The sequence below is a fragment of the Pipistrellus hanaki genome (assembly GCF_964339955.1).
Source record: "Pipistrellus hanaki genome assembly, chromosome: 1".
In the NCBI taxonomy this organism is placed as follows: Eukaryota; Metazoa; Chordata; class Mammalia; order Chiroptera; family Vespertilionidae; genus Pipistrellus; species Pipistrellus hanaki.
The window spans coordinates 96,578,028-96,596,518 of record NC_140503.1 but is presented as its reverse complement, the minus strand read 5'-3'; the positions used below and the strand labels follow the sequence as shown (position 1 = coordinate 96,596,518).

The following is an 18,491-nucleotide window of genomic DNA, read 5'->3' as shown; positions in this document are numbered from 1 at the left end:
TTAAAATTTGCACATATGCCATTTTGACTTTGCATTTCATAGGATTTTTAAACCTATTTTATTATTATGAAAGTGACTGATTTATAATGGCCTGTGTTTTTATCTATTTTGTTGTATTGCTATCTGCTGCCTTGATGACACAGTTGCTATTCACATCTATTAAGAAAGAAAAAGTGAAACTGCAGTATTTGAAAATGAGAGTTTATTCAAGATCTTGCACATGGCTTTCAGTCTTCTCTATCCCAAGAACTAGCTACTTCATTCACATCAGTAAAGAGCTATCTTTGTTTGACCAGACTATGTTAAACATATTAGCAAGAACTCAATAGATCCAGTTAAAGGTTAATCTCAGTTAAGAATAAGAACTTCAAGCTGAAACCGGTTTGGCTCAGTGGTAGAGCGTTGGTCTGTGGACTGAAAGGTCCCAGGTTCGATTCCGGTCAAGGGCATGTACCTGGGTTGCGGGCACATCTCCAGTGGGGGGTGTGCAAGAGGCAGCTGATTGATGATTCTCTCTCATCGATGTTTCTAGCTCTCTATCTCTCTCCCTTCCTCTCTGTGAAAAATCAATAAAATATATTTTTTTTAAAAAAAAGAACTTTAAAATTTTTAGTTATAGACTGAAGAAAGATTAGTGGAAATTTGGAGACACTAAAATAGCGATCAGTAGAAACAATACTTTTCTACCTGAGAATGTCAGTAATTGGAAAGTAGAGCAAAATCAAGTTGATAACTTAGAAATAAGATAGGATTAAGAAATGCCACATTTTGTAGGGGGTTCTACAGTTAGACAGAAAGAAATGGAATTTCCCCCCTTCCAATAGATTAAAAGTGTGGGATTTGTAACTTTGAACTCTCCTCAGGTATTGGTGAGTCATCTTTCTCTAATGCTGTTCTAGATTCCTTTTCATTTTTCAGTCACAGCATGTTACCACATCTAAGCCCAAGCTCTTAAAAAGCTCTCCCTTTCCTCCTCTGTCTCTCTTTTACCATTTTAGTCATACGAAGAGCTATTCTTCCCTCAAGACGTGATATTCCATTTCATTGATGCATGTTTTAAAACTCTTCTGTTTTAGACACTGCATCACTGTAAATGCTCCATTTGTAACTCTATGTGATTTTATTTTCATTAATTCTCTTTGTAAAGTTTTTTTTTTAATACTTGACAATTATTTTAATTGATGATTTAATATACTTTTGCATTTATTTTTGATGGGCTTATAGGTTGGAGCTACTCTGGTTCTCAAAAAGTTAATTTAACTAGCTTTTACTGTGCTTAGCTCCCCAAAGGTAATTGGCATATTTCCCAGACCACACTCCTAAGGTAAAGGACAAGGTACAGAGGGTGATATTAATGTGCAGAATTTGAGCCACTTATATCTTGCCCAACATGAAATGCTCCAGTACTCAGTAGGACTGTGATTCATCAGATTTTCAGAAAATGGTTTGAAGACTCCAGAAGGCCATATAGAATTTCCTTTAATGGGAAATTGTTATGGGTGCATATAGTAGGTGAGTCTTTAATATTTCTTATTTTATATTTTGTTTTTAGAGGCCCATAACAGCACAGAGCTGTGTACGTAGAAACTGGCCTCACAGATTAATAACAGCAACTCTTCATGTAGTTTGCACTGTAGCTGAGACTTATAGTTAATATCCCATTACCTGGAAGGAAAACAGACAAGTGAGGGTAGTCAGCCTTTAATTCTTTTTGACGAATGAAAAGAGAGTTTTCTTTTAGTAATGACAGGAGATTGGAGGAAGAAGAATAGGCAAGAGCAAGACTGAAAATATTAGAAGCCTAAAAACAACTTTTAGAAACTTCTCAAGTTGATTCAAATAAGAATAGAATGTCTAGAGGTTTAACATTTTTCCTCTCAAAGGGGGCTGATGTTTTTAATATATTCTTTATGTATCATATATCCTGTATAATAAGAGAAGAATATGCTAATTATCCATTATGCCGTGATGTGTAACAACCGACTGTGTAATGACCAGATCACAGATCAGCAGGAGGGTGGGACAGCGAGCTACAAACAGGCTGCAGAGAGCTACAGGAGGGGGCAGGGCAGCAAGCTATGAGGGGGGCAGGGGGAGCTATAGGAAGGTGGGGCAGCAGGCGAAGAGCTATAGGAGGGCAGCAGAAAGCTACTGGCACATGGATTCGTGTTCAGAGATACTAGTATTTTTATATATTTAAATATATATATATATATATATATATATATATATATATATATATATATATATATGGTATCCCCAAAAGATGTATATATACTTTAATAACTGATAGCTCAGTTTTAAAAATTAAATATATTTTAATAAACACTGCTTTTATAATTATTCAAAGTATATATACACTTTGGAGGGAACACCCTATATTTAAATATAGTTATATATTTCTTGTATATAGTTATTATGTAGCTTTGAAATCAGAAATGGCTTATATTAACTACTAGAGACCCAATACATGAAATTCATGCATGGGATGGGGTGGTCCCCTCAGCCCAGCCTGCACTCTCTCCAATCTGGGACCCCTTGGGGGATTTCCGACTGCCGTTTTAGGTCTGATCCCAGGCCGAAACTGGCAGTTGGACATTCCTCTCACAAACCAGGACTGCTGGCTCCTAACTGCTCACCTGCTTGCCTGCCTGATCGCCCCTAACTGCCTCCACTGCCAGCCTGATCACCCCTAACCACTTCTGCCTGTCGGCCTGGTTGCCCCTAACTTCCCCTCCCTGCCAACTTGGTCACCCCCAACTGCCTACTGCCCCCCTCTCCTGGCATAGTCTTCCCCCAACTGCCCTTCCCCAACCAGCCTGGTTATCCCTTCCTGCCTCTCCCCCCACCCCCACCCCCCCCCCCACCCCCGCCCCGCCAGCCTGGTTTCCCTACACAGCCTGCTGTTCAGTTGTTTGGTCGTCCCTCACTAACCCCCCTGCCGGCCTTGTCGCCCCATGCAGCCTGCTGTTTGGTCATCTGTCTATTTGTTTAGGTCGTGATGGCCTCTGGCTTTTTATATATTAGGATTGCTATCAAAGACCATTTTCCCTCTCCTGTAGCATGTTAATGACTATTCACTGATCAATAATCGTAATACTAAATGGTGTCTCAGAGAGTCTTAGAAGTGTCACCTTGCTTTGTCTTTGATAGTGTATAGAGCCCTCTTGTTACCTCAATTTTACAACGTTTCAAAGTATATGACCTTTGTTTGGACCCCTACTTCCATGTTGATGACCCAAGGGCAGCCCATTAAGAAGAGGCAGCTTTACTATGTGAGGTTTTCTTTATATTGTATAAATTACCCTGTTGGCTGCTAGTGGCGTGGTTCCTGCCCACCTCACCCTATCCCCAAGAGCCACATCCCATAATGGAACCTTCATCTCATTGCTCATTCCCAGTATAGAAAGACCTTTCACTTTGCCAGCTTTGAAGGGATATTTTTAAGGTTGTATATCCAGCAGATTTCAAGGTGTTTTTTTTCTGTTCAGCTACATGCATGATTTCCATGATGAAAAATTGATAAGAAGGTGCTCCTTTTCCTTCAGATCCCCAGGTGACAGATGTTATGATGACATATGATCAAACAGTGCCTCTTTTAAAGAAATGTGTGAATGTCACCATGACTCACTGCCCATTGAAAAATCCAGAAATAACATGCAATAATATGTTTCCTTTTCTTCTTTCTCTTTGTCCATTAAAAAAAATTAAAAATAGGAAGAAGAGCTGATGAGTGTGAGTCTAGGAACCCTTTCCCTGGACCCAAAAACTATTAAAGATGCCTGATTTTGAATTTATTTCATTGGCCACCCCATTAAAATCTTCTAACTAAGACAGTTTTCTCCACCAATATTTATTGACCTTTTCATCCCCTTATACTTTGTAGAAACAGAATTGACAGTTTGGGCAGGGCAAGGAGTGGTGAAGATTAGAATAATTAGCTATAAGGAAATGAACAGGCAGAAAGTGAAATAAGATTAAGAACACAAAGCATTATGGCTGACCATACTCTGGTATGTGGCCAACAAAATGGTTCATATTCATTTTAATAAATAAGAGTAACTAGAATGCAAAATTCTTTTTCATTTGCCTTGTCTGTTGCATGTATGTAAGAATAAGTTAATACTCTGTCCTTTTGGAAACAAGACCTTCTGGCCTTAATTTATCTGTTAAAACAATGCCTTAACTTTCTTTTAAAATACAGTCAAAACCTCACTTCACTGTGTGTGTTTTTTTTATTTAAATTCTTTATTGTTTAATGTATTACTTAAGTCTCCCTTTTCCCCCATTGACCTCTCCACAGCCACTCCCATCCCCCAGAAAATGCCCACACTTCCCTATTCTCTTTGTCCATTGGTTGTGCTCATATGCGTGCATACAAGTCCTTTGGTTGACCCCCTAACCCCCACCTTCCCTCTTAGGTTGGATGGTCTGATGCTTCTGTATCTCTAGCTCTATTTTGGTTCATCAGTTGTTCATTATGTTGTTCATTATCAGTATATTCCACAAATGAGATATTTATCTTTCTGCAATCGGCTTGTTTTGCTTAGCATAATGCTCTCCAGGTCCATCCACGCTGTTACAAATGGTAAAAGTTCCTTCTTTTTTTACAGCAGCCTGGTATTCCATTGCGTAGATGTACTACAGGTTTTTAATCCACTCACCTGCTGATGGCACTTAGGCTATTTCCAACTCTTAGCTATTGTAAATTGTGCACCTATGAACATATATCCTTTCTGATTGGTGTTTCTTATTCCTTGGGATATATTCTTAGAAGTGGGATTATGAGGTCAAATGGGAGTTCCATTTTTAATTTTTTGAGGAATCTCTATACTGTCTTCCACAGTGGCTGCACCAGTCTGCATTCCCACCAGCAGTGCTCTAGGGTTCTTTTTTCTCCACATCCTCACCAGCACTTGTTGATTTGTTGATGACAGCCATTCTGACAGGTGTGAAAGGTTACTTCATTGTCGCTTTGACTTGCATCTCTTGGATGATTAGTGATTTTGACCAGTTTTCTTAAGTCTCTTGGCCTTCTGTATGTCTTCTTTTTAAAGGTGTCTATTTAGGTTCCTTGCCCATTTTTTTTATTTGGATTGTTTATCTTTCTTTTGTTAACTTGTATGAATTCCCTGTAAATTTTGGAGATTAAACCCTTATCGGACATAGTAACATTGGCAGATATGTTCTCCCATGCAGGGGGCTTTCTTGTTGGTTTGTTGATTGTTTCTTTTGCTGTGCAGAAGTTTTTTATTTTGATATGGTCCCATTTGTTTACTTTGTTCTTAGCTTCCATTCTCTTAGGAACTGTATCAGTAATGATATTGCTATGACATGTGCCTGATATTTTGCTACCTGTAGAGCTTTTGAAGATTTTTATGGTTTCTCATCTTATGTTTAAATCCTTTATCCATTTTGAGTTTATTTTTGTATAGGGTGTAAGTTGGTGATCTAGTTTCATTTTTTGCATATATTTGCCTAATTTTCCCAATGACCATTTATTGAAGAGAGTGTCTTGACTCCATTGTATGCTCTTGCCTTTTTTGTCAAATATTAATTGAACATAATGGCTTGCGTCGACTTCTGGGTTCACTATTCTATTCCATTGGTCTATATGTCTGTTCTTGTGCCAGTACCAAGCAGTTTTGAGAGTGGCTTTGTAATATAGCTTGATATCTGGTATTGAGATCTTTCCAACTTTGTTCTTCTTTCTCAGGATTGCTGTGGTATTCGGGGTCTTTTTTTTATTTCATATGAATTTTTGGAGAGTTTGTTCTAGATCTGTGAAATATTCCGTTGGTATTTTAATGGGGATAGCTTGAATCTATAGATTGCTTTGGGCAATATTGATATTTTAATAATGTTGATTCTACCGATCCATGAACATGATATATTCTTCCATTTATTTATATCTTCCTCTATCTCTTTTTTTCAATGTTCTGTAGTTTTCCGAGTGCAGGTCATTTATCTCCTTAGTTAATTTATTCCTATGTATCTTAATTTTTTTGTTGCAAGAGAAAATGGGATTGTTTTTGAGTTTCTCTTTCTGTGAGTTCTTTATTGGTGTATAAAAAAGCTATAGATTTCTGGGCATTATTTTGTATCCTGCTACATTGCCGAATTCATTTATTAGTTCTAGTCGTTTTTTGATGGAGTCTTTAGGGTTTTCTATTTACAATATCATCTCATCTGCGAATAATAACAGTTTTACTTCCTCATTCCAATTTGGATACCTTTTATTTCTTCTTACTGCCAGATCGATATGGCTAGCACTTCCAGTACAATGTCTAACAGGAGTGGTGAGAGTGGTCATCCCTCTTTTGTTCCTATTCTTAGGAGAAATGGTTTTGGTTTTGCCCATTGACTATGAGGTTGGCTGTAGGTTTGTCATATAAGGTTTTTATTATGTTGAGGTATGATCCCTCTATTCCCACTTTGTTGATAGTTTTTATCAAGAAAGGGTGTTGGATTTTGTCAAATGCTTTTTCTGCATCCATTGATATGATTATATGATTTTTGTCTCTCAGTTGGTTTATGTGATGTATCACATTTATTGATTTGCGGATATTGTGCCATCCTTGCATCCCCAGAATAAATCCCACTTGGTCATGGTGTATGATCTTTCTAAAGTAATGCCAGATCTGATTTGCTAGAATTTTGTTGAGGATTTTAGCATCTATGTTCATCAGGGATATTGGCCTCTAGTTTTCTTTCCTTCTAATGTTTTTATCTGATTTTGGGATTAGGGTAATGCTGGCTTCATAGAAAGAGCTTGGGGGTGTGCCTGCCTCTTGAATTTTTTAGCATAGCCTGAAGAGGATAAGTTTCAGTTCTTCTTTGAATGTTTGGTAGAACTCCCCTGTAAAGCTGTCTGGACCATGGCTTTTGTTTACTGGAAGATTTTTTATTACTGCTTCAATTTCATCACTAGTTATAGGCCTATTCAGGTTTTGTTATTCTTCCTGATTGAGTTTTGGAAGCTTGTATTTTTCTAAGACTATGTCCATTTCCCTATGTTGTCAGTTTATTGGAGTAGACTTGTTCATAATATTTTTTTACAATCCTTTGAATTTCTGTGGGGTCAGTTTTTACTTCATCTCTTTCATTTCTGATTTTGTTTATTTGGGTCCTATCTTTTTGTTTCTTGATGAGCCTAGCGAGAGGTTCATCAATTTTATTTTATCTTTTCAAAGAACCAGCTCTTGGTTTTATTGATCTTTTGTATTGGTGTTTGTTGTTGTTGTTGGTGGTGGTTTGTTTTTTGTCTCTATGTCATTTATTTCCTTCCTTCTGCTTATTCTTGTCTTGTTTTTCTCTAATTCGTTAAGTTGTGGGGTTAGATAATTTATTACCATTTTTTCTTGTTTTTTTAAGGTAAGCCTAAAGAGCTATGAACATCCCTCTCAGGACTGCTTTCACTGTGTCCCATAGATTTTGGATTGTTGTGCATTTCCATTGTCATTTGTTACCAGGATTATTATTATTATTATTTTTTTTTTTAAGGCAATCAGGCCAGAGGGGAGGGCAGTTGGAGGCAATCATGCTGGCACGGGAGCAGTTTGGTGTTGTTCAGGCTGGCTGGGGAGTGGTTAGGGGGTGATCGGTCTGGCAGGCCAGCTGGGTACCAGCAGTCCTTGTGGGATCGGGTCTAAACCGGCAGTTGGATATCCCCCGAGGGGTTCCAGATTGGAGAGAATGCAGGCTGGGCTGAGGGATATCCTCCCTCCTCAATGCACGACTTTCATGCACTGGGTCTCTAGTTGTTTAATAACATACTATTTAGCCTCCAGGTATTTGATCTTTCTTTCATTGTTTTTATTGTAGTTGATTTCTAATTTTATGCCATTGTGATCTGAGAAGATGCTTGATATGACTTCTGTCATCTTGAATTTAAGGAGACTTTATCTATGTCCTAATATGTGGTCTATCTTTGAAAATGTCCTGTGTGCACTTAAGAAGAATGTATATTCTATAACTTTGGGGTGAAATGTTCTGAAGATGTCAATTAGTTCCATCTGATTTAGTGGGACATTTAGGATTGATGTTTCTTTGCTGATTTTTTGTTTAGAGGATTTATCCAGTGGTATCAATGGGATATTACAGTCCCCTACTACGATTGTATTGCTGTCAATCTCTCCCTTGATATCTTCCAGAAGTTTTTTCATGTACTTGAGTGCTCCTGTATTGGGTGTGTATATGTTTACCAGAGTTACATCCTCTTGTTGAATTGCTCCCTTTAGTATTATGACATGGCCCTCCTTATCTCTTGTTATGGCCTTCACTTTGAGGTCTATTTTGTCAGCTACTATCAATATTTGTATCCCAGCTTATTTTTTTTTTTCCATTTGCCTGAAAAAAAATTTATCCTTTTACTATCAGTCTGTGTGGGTCCTTTGTTCTGAGGGGGGGTCTCTTTTAGACAGCAAATACAGTATATGAGTTATGTTTTCTTATTTAGCTACCCTATGTCTTTTGTTTGGAGCATTTAATCCATTTATGTTTAAGGTTATTATTGACAGGTACTTGTTTGTCACCATTTTTATTTTTTATGCCTGTGTTCCTTCTTCCCTTTCCATTTCTTTTTTTTTTTTTTTTAATAGTAGTCTCTTTAGCATTTTTTGCATTACTGGCTTAGTCGTAATAAACTGCCTTAGCCTTTTTTTGTATGTGAAGCTCCCAAATTCATCTTCAGTTTTTAATGATAACCTTGCTGAGTATATTTTTCTTGAATTCATTCTCTCTCTTTGTATATTTCATTGCATTCTCTTCTCACCTGATGTGTTTCTATTGAGAAATCAGTTGATAGTCTAATGGGAGATACCTTGTAGGTGACTTTCTGTCTCTCTCTGGCAGCCTTTAAGATTCTTACTTTGTCATTGGTATTTGCCAATTTAAATATGATGTGTCTTGATGTCAGTCTTTTTGGGTTCATCTTATTTGGGACTGTGTGCTTCCTGGACTTCTATGGCTTTTTTCTTCCCCAAATCAGGGAAGTTTTCTGTCATTATTCCTTCAAACAGGTTTTCTATTCCTTGCTGTTTCCTCTCCTGGCGCCCCTATCATGCAGATGTTGTTTCATTTCCTTTTGACGCTCTCCTCCTGCCTTTTAAGTTTGTTTTCTTCCAGTTGCTTGTGGGCTCGGTTATTTTTTTCCACCTTGTCTTCTCAAAACCTCATTTCTTGAACGTTTCCCATCTCAAACAATTTGGTTCTCAACCAAAACTTCAGTTATCTACCTGACTGACAACCTCAATGTAACAGAAAGTGTCTTTGGGAACAAACAAAGTAGAGAATGCTTTTATTGCTGGCAAAATCAAAGTTTAGCACAATTTTAAAACATGAAGAGTGCTAATGTTGCTTTGGGTGTGAAAGTGCTCACAAAATAACATTCTCAGGCATCTGAATAGGTAGAAAAACTTCTGTTGATTGGATAAACAAAAAGCAATTAGCCGGTGATAGCATTTCCCAGGTAGTGAATTATGAAAAATTCAGCTACTTTGGAGTGGTTTTATAAATTTAAGAAAATAAGTCTTTATAAACTAAAGGCCCAGTGCACGAATTCGTACACGTGTGTGGTCTGGTTTGCTTGGCCCCAATTGGGGAGGATGAGGCTGGGCCTGTCAGGAGGAGGACATGGCGAGAGGTTGGCTGGCCGGCCCACCCTGACTGGGGCCCAATCACAGCAGGCCTGGCTGAGGGAAGGGGCCAAAGGCATTTGGCTAGTGGGACCCTCCCCTGATTGTGGTTGGGGCCAGCCAGCTCCACCCCTGATGGTGTGTGGGGCCAATTTGGGGTTGGGCTGGGTGGGGGAGGGGCTGCAGGAGATTGGCCATCCAGCTCTGCCCCCTATTGGGGTGGGTGGTGATCAGGGGCAAGGCTGGCTGGGGGGAGGGGCTGGGGGCCGATCAGGGTGGTGGGGGCTTATCAGTGGTGTGGCCAGGCGGAAGGAGGAGTACAGGAGGTTGGCTGGCCCCTATTGGGGTGGGGGTGCAATCAGGGGTGGGCCAGCCAGGGGAGGAGCTGCAGGCCTATTGTGCTGGGGCTGGATGATTGGGGGTGGGACTGTCATTGGAGGGAAGGAAAGGGGCATTTGGCTTGCCGTCCTGCCCTTTATTGGGATGGGAGAGTCCAATCAGGGGCAGGTCGGCAGCAGGGAGGGGCTGCAAGGTTGGCTGGCCAGCCCCACCCCCGATAGGCTGATTTGCTGCCCACAGTGGCGTCATAGTTACCAGTCATTATGATCATTATGGTCATTATGGTCACTGGCTTTTTATATATATAGATAGGTAGTACATTAGACTATTATGTACTGTATACAAGAAAGGTTAAAACGGGGAATCATTTAGGGGTTTGGAATGGATTGATTATATTTATATTATTTCTAATGGGAAGAAACAATCTGGTTTTTGAACAAATCACTTCTCTAACAGCCTTTGGGAATAAATTAAGTTCGAGAAGGTTGGTTCCCCTGTAGTCTAATCTCAGTTTTATTTCTGATTCTTTACTAAATATCATACTAAATACTTTAATGTGCAATAAATTCTATATACTAAATAGTAAAGTGTTTGATGTATACTTTAATATTGTAGTACTATCATATAGCAAATATGTTCAATACTTGAGTATATTTGTCTTTAATCAATAAAGCATTCAACTCTCTCTATCACAACTGTAATTGCCACCTCCTACCTTAAAAAAAATGTATTCCAGTTCTTACCTGCTATCCTCCAGCTTCCTTCTGAGATTATCATACTTCCTCTACCAAACTGAATGATCAATACATATGAATCAAGATAAATAGAAGTATCAGTCTATTATATATGAAGGACTGCCTTATATTCACACAAGTATGTTGTGGCTTATGACCCATTGCTGGATTATTGGGCCAGTTATTTATATTTATGGCAAGTGTATGCCATCCATAAATCTAAATTTTAACAAGACCTTTATTTTTATTAATTTATTTTTCAGACGTAGAGATATTCTTTATTTATTTATATTGTTACATTTATTTCATTCTTGACAGTATTACACATGTCTCCCATTTCCTATCCCTCTCTGACCAGCCCATATCCACCACCTCCCCCCCCCCCAGGTCTTCATCAACCTGTTGTCTGTGTCCATGGGCTATATATATAAGTTCTTTTGGTTATCTGTCCCCATCCTCCCATCCCATATTGAGGTATATCAGTCTATTCCATCCCTCCATGCTTTGGGTCTTTTTTTGTTGGTCAGTTCATTTTGTTAGCAAGACCTTTACCATTGTGACAGTGGTCTGATTTATTTCAGTCATGTGACCCATGAAGTGACAGAGGATTTTTCTTCTTGGGATCCAAGAACTGTTGTTGTGAAGCAAGATGGTGGAGGCTGCACACCAGCACTGCCCCTACCTGAACTGGAAAGGGAAGAGGAAAAAGAAGACATTTCAGATCCTACAGACCTGAATCCCTGTAGTGCAATATACAGCAACTTAGGTAAGTGCAAATGCCATCCTATCTAATAAAAGACTAATATGCAAATTAACTACCACTCTGCTACACACACCAGCCATGCCCACCAGACAATAAGGAATGAGTATGCAAATTAACCCAACAAAGGTGGCTGCAGCCACTTTGAGAGCAGGAGGGAGGCTTGAGTATCCCCAGAGGAAGCCAAGCTTTCCGCCTGCCTTAGCTGGCCCAGGCTTCCAATAAGGCTACAAAGTTTCAATTATATAACATAAATAGATCCCAACAGAAATGGCTGCCATCCCGGAGTGAGCAGAAGGCTTGGCTCTGCTCTAGGCTACAAAGTTTCAATTGTAGAAGATAAATAAATCCCCTATACCAGGGCCTCCACTTGGGGGCGGGGCCTGAAAACCACCACAGGCCCCTCACCAAGGCTGTCCCACACCCCAAGGGAACCCCCACCCTGATCTGGGACACCCTTCAGGGCAAACCAGCTGGCTCCCACACATGCACCAGGCCTCTATCCTATCTAATAAAAGAGTAATATGCAGGTTGACCATCACTCCAACACACAAGATCAAGATGGCTGCCCCCATGTGGACACAAGATGGCCACCACAAGATGGCCAGCAGGGGATGGCAGTTGGGAGGCACCAGGCCTGCAAGGGAGGGCAGTTGGGAGTGATCAACCCTGAAGGGAGGGCAGTTAGGGGTGACCAGGCCGGCAGAGGAGGGAAGTTGGGGGCAAACAGACTGGCAGGCCGAGCAGTTAAACATCAATCAGGCTGGCATGGGAGTGGATAGGTGGTGATCAGGCTGTCAGGCAGAAGCAGTTAGGGGCAATCAGGAAGGCAGGCAGGCAAGCAGTTGGCAGCCAGCAGTACTGGATTGTGAGAGGGGTCCCAGATTGTAGAGGGTGCAGGCTGGGCTGAGGGACACACACCCCCGTACACAAATTTCATGCACCGGGCATCTAGTAGTTTGTATAAACTCTTAAATGTTCTTGAGCAGAGTTGCATGCATAGGAAGAGAAATATATTGTTATTACAATAACAGTTTATATTGGTGCTTACCTTTGGCATTGTTACAAGGACATATTTTTAATTAAACAAACCACCATTTTATTTTATTTTATTTTTAAATAAAGTTTTCTGTCACGATTTCTTCCAATATGTTTTCAGTATCTTGCTCTCTCTCTTCTGGGACCCCCCCATAATTTTGATGTTGGTTCGCTTGCAGTTGTCCCAGAGGTTTCTTACACTATCTTCAATTTTCTGGATTCTCTTGTCTTCTTGCTTCTGCCGGAGGAGTGTCCTCTGGCTCTTTATGTTCCAAATCTTTGACTTGATTCTTGCGATCTTCCATTCTGTTTTTAGGACTCTGTATAATATTTTTTATTTCAGAGAATGTATTCTTTATTTCTTGTTGATCCCTTATTATTTCTAGTTGATCCTTTATTATTTCTAGTTGATCCCTTTTCATATCTTCATAGGTCTTGTTTATTTTATCGGCCTTTTCTAGGAGATTCTTGAAAAACCTTACAAGAATGGTTTTGAACTCTAAATCCAGTCGCTTTTTGTCCTCCATTTCTTTCGTTTGTGATCTGTTTTTTTGTCTCGGCATTTTCGCTGCTTCCCTGAGTTGGTAGGGTGGGAGGATCAGCTGTATCTATGCTAGGAGACAGCCTTATTCGACTAGACTTGGAAAACTGCAAGAGCCTCTGTGCTCAGCTTGGATGGAACGGAGTTTCTGGGTGGAGCCTACAACCTTGGCTTCCTGTTAGCCCCGCCCTATGAGGTTCCTGAGTCTCAGTGTTCCTCAGTGTCCTTTGGTACTCGCTGCAAGCACCTCTGAGAGAAAGGAGTTTCACCCCCTACCAGACAGTCTAGTCTCTCCCCCAATTCACCTGCAACTGGGGTTCAGTGCAGTTGGAAGTGGGGTTAAGAGCAGTCCGGAGCTTATGTCTCCTTCCAGCTAGGGCAATCCCGCGGCACAGTCAACAGTCTGTCCTCTGCTCGCAATGTGTGCAACTCCGGGGCTCTGCCCTTCGCCGCTCCCCTGAGCTTCCTCCTTACAGCCCAGATTCCCTCTGTATGAGCCTGGGGCCTGAGGGTCTCCCCCAGAATTGGGGTTCAGTGCTATCAGAACTGGGGTTCAGCACAGTCCGGAGCTTTTATCTCCTTCCCACTAGGGAACACCAGCCAGGCACTCAGCCTCCCCCTCCTCTCTGGCTCTGTCCTCTCAGCACATGCAACGTGTCTCCGTACCTTAGGCTTTTACAGCTCCTCTCATTTTCCTTCTGGTTTTCTCTTTCCTTCTTGTTGTAGAATTTCCAGCCAGTCAACTTTCCTGTAGTTCTGTATAATGTCCACTTTATATTTTAGTTGTATTTTTTGAAATTGTTGTGTGGGCTGCAGTTAGCTGGTTACCTATGCCGCCATCTTTGTTTCCTCTCTTATTTTATTTTTTTTAATAAATCTTTATTGTTCAGATTATTACAATTGTTCCTCTTTTTTCCCTCCATTGCTCCTCTCCATCAGGTTCCTACCCCACCCTCTGCCCTTTTCCCACCCCCCATTGTCCTCATCCATAGGTGTACAATTTTTGTTCAGTCTCTTCCCACACCCCCCATTCCCCTTTTCCCTGAGAATCGTCAGTCCACTCTCTTTCTATACCTCTGATTCTATTATATTCACCAGTTAATACTGTTCATCAGATTTTTTAATTCCCTTGGTTTTTAGATTCAATTGTTGATAGTTACGTATTTCTTGTTCATAATTTTTGTCTTATTGATTTTTTTACAGAGAGGAAGAGAGAGGGATAGAGTGCTAGAAACATCGATGAGAGAGAAACATCAACCAGCTGCCTCCTGCACACCCCCTACTGGGGATGTGCCCGCAACCAAGGTATATACCCTTGACTGGAATTGAACCTGGTACCCTTGAGTCCGCAGACTGACGCTCTATCCACTGAGCCAAACTGGTTTCGGCCAAACAACCATTTTAGTTCATTATCATCCTAGGACCATCAGTGCTTTCTATTCTGTCTGATCATCAGTAAGAACATGTATTAGTTTCATAGGACTGCTGTAACAAAGTACCACAAACTGAGTCGCCTAAAATAAGAGGAATTTATTCTCTCACAGTTCTGGAGCTAGGAGTCTGAAATCAAGGTGCTTTCAAGGCCATGTTCCCCCTAGGACTCTGGATAGAATCCTTCTTTATCTCTTCCTAGTATCTTGTGGTAGCCATCAATCTTTGGAGTTCTTGGCTTGCAGATAAATTACTCCAATTTCTGCTTCTATCATTACTAGTGTTCTCCCTATGTGCCTATTTTCATCTATCATTTTGCCTCCTATAAGGATACCAGTCATATTGGATTGGGACTCACTGTAATGACCTCATCTTAATTTCATTACCTAAAAGTACTCTATTTCCAAATGAGGTTACATTCACAGGTACCAGGGATTAGGATTTCAACATATTTTGAGAGAAGAGACATAATTAAACCTGTAATATAGCACTATGCTCTAACTGTGAGATATTAAGTTGAGGCTTCAGTAACATTACTAATTTTAATAGTTTTTAATGAAAGTTTCATGGTATATTTCTGTCTTAAAAAATGATAATGCTCTCTCTCCCGTATACAATAAGCTCCAAAGATGTCATTGATCACACATGTCTGTTTTACCTTCTTCTAAGCATAAATGTTGGAAAGAAATCAGAAATGATTGGTTCTGTAACTAGGACTTGTCAGACATGTTCAAAAGTAGCATCTTTCAAATCACAGTTTATGTTCTCCCCCTCTCCCCAATAAAACAGAATTACACAAGAGTGTGTGAATGACATTTGGAACAGCTGTTGATTGCTTATATATACCACAATCACTGGACTCTTATACATAGACCAGTTTAAGCAGTGCCAGAATCCATCACTGTACTGAAATAAAAGAACGTGGTTTATGAAATTGTATTCATATGTGTTAGATTAAAAATGACAAGTGTACAGAACATAAGATAACTTTGGGACAAAGTTGAAAGTACGGATTACTATCTTCTTAGCACCAGTTTAGAGGTCTCCTTGATAGTTTCAATTGTTTTTAATAATGTTCCCCAGTATTATTTTCTCATAAATTCTATTGTCTCTACTCTTCCACAACGCAATTATTTTAGTGTCTTTGACTCCTTAGTATCCTAGTCTGGTAAATACAGCACTCTTGGGTGCAGGAGTGGAGAATCTGGATTCCTTTTTTAAAACAAAGACCATCACCCTATTCCTCTCACACAGAAATACTGAGACATTTTTCACATTTATTGCTCCCACCAAGTATTGAGCTCTGCCTTTAACATTTAACCAGTTGCTTATTTGGTTGTGTTATTCTATTATTTTAAATTAAGGCATTGACTTCTTATATTCTTAGGGTACTTCTTTTTGCTTAAGTTTTAATTATGTAACAGTAATGAAAAGTTTACTTATTCTTTTTTCTTTGTTTGTTTTAAAACAATTCAGGGCAATCTAGAGCAGCTATGATACCTCCCAAGCATCCACGGCAGCCTAGGGGGACTTTGGATGATGCCATAACCTTTGGTGGGAAAACAGACCAAGAAGCACCTAATGCTTCCCAAGCTGAACCACCCCCACTGCCAAAGAAAATGATCTTAAGAGCCAACACAGAGCCAATCTCCAAAGACCTCCAAAAATCCATGGAAACTAGTCTTTGTGTCATGGCTAATCCCACCTATGATATCGATCCCAACTGGGATGCCAGCAGTGCTGGCTCTTCCATCAGTTATGAACTCAAGGGACTGGACACTGAGTCTTACGAATCCTTAGAGAGACCTTTACAGAAGGAGCGACCAGCAGCAAACAGCATCTCCAGTTTAACCACTCTCAATATTAAGGATAGGTTTTCCAACAGTATGGAGTCCCTGTCCAGTCAACGAGGTCCCTCTTGGAGACAGGGCCAAGGCATCCTGAAGCCACAGAGACATGCACTTTATCGAGGACTTGAGAATCGGGAAGAAGTGGTGGGAAAAATCCGAAGCCTTCATACAGATGCCTTAAAGAAATTGGCTATTAAATGTGAAGACCTCTTTATGGCTGGGCAGAAAGACAAACTCCGTTTTGGGATGGACAGCTGGTCAGACTTCAGGCTAACCAGTGACAAGCCATGTTGTGAAGCAGGTGATGCAGTTTACTACACAGCTTCATATGCAAAAGATCCACTTAGTAGTTACGCAGTCAAGGTAAGAAAATATTATAAATCTGATTCTAATCTTCAACACACTTTTATTGGGATGGCTTTGTTCTTTCTTCCATTCTTCCCATCAGCAAAGGTTTTTGAGCATCTACCTCATACCAAATATTATAATAAGCAGGAGCCTTATCTAGAGTAGGGGTGTCGAACTCAATCAGAGAAGGGGCCAAAATCTAAAATCCAGCCTAAATCGCGGCCGAATGGTTTACTGAACAGTCATAAACTGACAATGTCATAAACTGACAGCGGAGTGCAGTGATGACAGCACGGTGCGGGCCACATTGCAAGGCCTGGCGGGCTGGATTTGGCCCGCGGGCATAAAACAAAGAGACAGGCCTGCAACACAGATACTGAATGATAAGATAAGGGTAAACACCATTCTTAGGAATTTAGAAGGACCTTAGCTCTAAAGGTCAAAGAAGTCTAAGGCTGCTATACAAATGAAGTCTGTTATTACGTGCTTTCCACTCCATTTTTCTTTATTCTCTAGCAAATAAGAGACCATTGTCTTTTCCTGCTCTGGAACTTCTCTGCTTCCTCCATAAATATTTTTATAAAGGAAGATAATATTTGTTAATGTGCCATTAACTGTGTTAGTGTTATAATTCAATCTTCACATCAATTTTTCTGAAGTTAAGATTGTTTTTATCCATTTGTCAGATGAGGAAAATAAAGCTCAGAGTGGTGATCTAATTTTCTTAAGCTCACACAGCTAGAAATTAGGAAAGCTGCACTTAATTACCAATCTCTCTGACTCCACGGTCTGTACTTTGTCCATTATGTCACATATTAATTTCATAATGAATATTGCTCATTCCAGACAACCCACTTTTAAAAGGGCTAAAACTCAACATCAAGCATTCTTGTCCTATTACATTCACTGAAACAAATTTACTGTCTAAGGCTTCATCTTGTAATAAATAAAGCATGGTCTTTGTGGTCCAAAAGATCTGGGTTCAGATTCTGGCTCTGCCACTTAGTAGCTTTATCACAAGTTGCTACTCTTCAACTTCCTCAGCTTTAAACTTCCTCAGCTTTAAAAAGTTTTAACTTCCTCAGCTTTAAAAAGGGATAGTAATGGTATTTATAGTACTGTTTGGCTAAAAGAGAACAAAATGTTCCTGATGAGTGCTCATTTCTTTCACTGTCTCTTAGTTTCTTCAGATGTTACTTTAATAGAGTGGCAATAGTGAGCCTCAGTTTTTCATCTTTCAAGTGTTTTCAGTGATAATACATCTACTTTGTGGGACTGATATTATTGTCAAGTGAGATAATGCATGTGAGAGTTTTTAAAAACACAAGTTCTATGTAAACTCAAGGTAAAGTTCTATATTTCCATAATTCGTTTTTACTGATTCTATACACTGGTTCAAAATCAGTTAACATACCCAAATGACTTCTGAGTGATAATTTAGCTTAGAAAGACTAGATGGTGTCTTAGTAAATTAACAGATAAGTTACTGGCCTTCTCTGTCTGTCAAGACAGAATGTACACCTGGACGAGGCTTTTAACTAGCTGTCATCTGCAATTGTAGCACCTACACCTTGGAACTGTCTGGTGCCAATGACAGGGTGACTCTGGGTCTTGACCCACACTTTTTAAACTGAGAGGTAAACTATAGAGAGAGAATCTGGATTCAAGTTAACATATTACTATGGTATCTGAAAAGGCATTTTGAGATTCTGGATAGCACTCAAGAGCTATTATAGCCCAGCCAGTTTGGCTCAGAGGTTGAGCATTGAGCTCTGAAATAGGTCATTGGTTTGATTCCCAGTGGTCAGGGCACGT

The 18,491-nt window shown here is 39.9% G+C and overlaps 1 protein-coding gene across 2 annotated transcripts in view; it reads left to right on the top strand.

The window, feature by feature from the left end:
* PEAK1 (pseudopodium enriched atypical kinase 1) overlaps positions 1 to 18,491 on the top strand; it is a 117,774-nt gene that overhangs the window by 88,842 nt on the left and 10,441 nt on the right. For both annotated transcript variants that reach the window (XM_084876569.1, XM_084876568.1), the window contains 2 exons: positions 11,290 to 11,474; positions 15,955 to 16,691. In XM_084876569.1, coding sequence (XP_084732695.1) covers positions 11,290 to 11,474; positions 15,955 to 16,691 — 922 coding nt within the window. The remainder of the gene's footprint in view (positions 1 to 11,289; positions 11,475 to 15,954; positions 16,692 to 18,491) is intronic.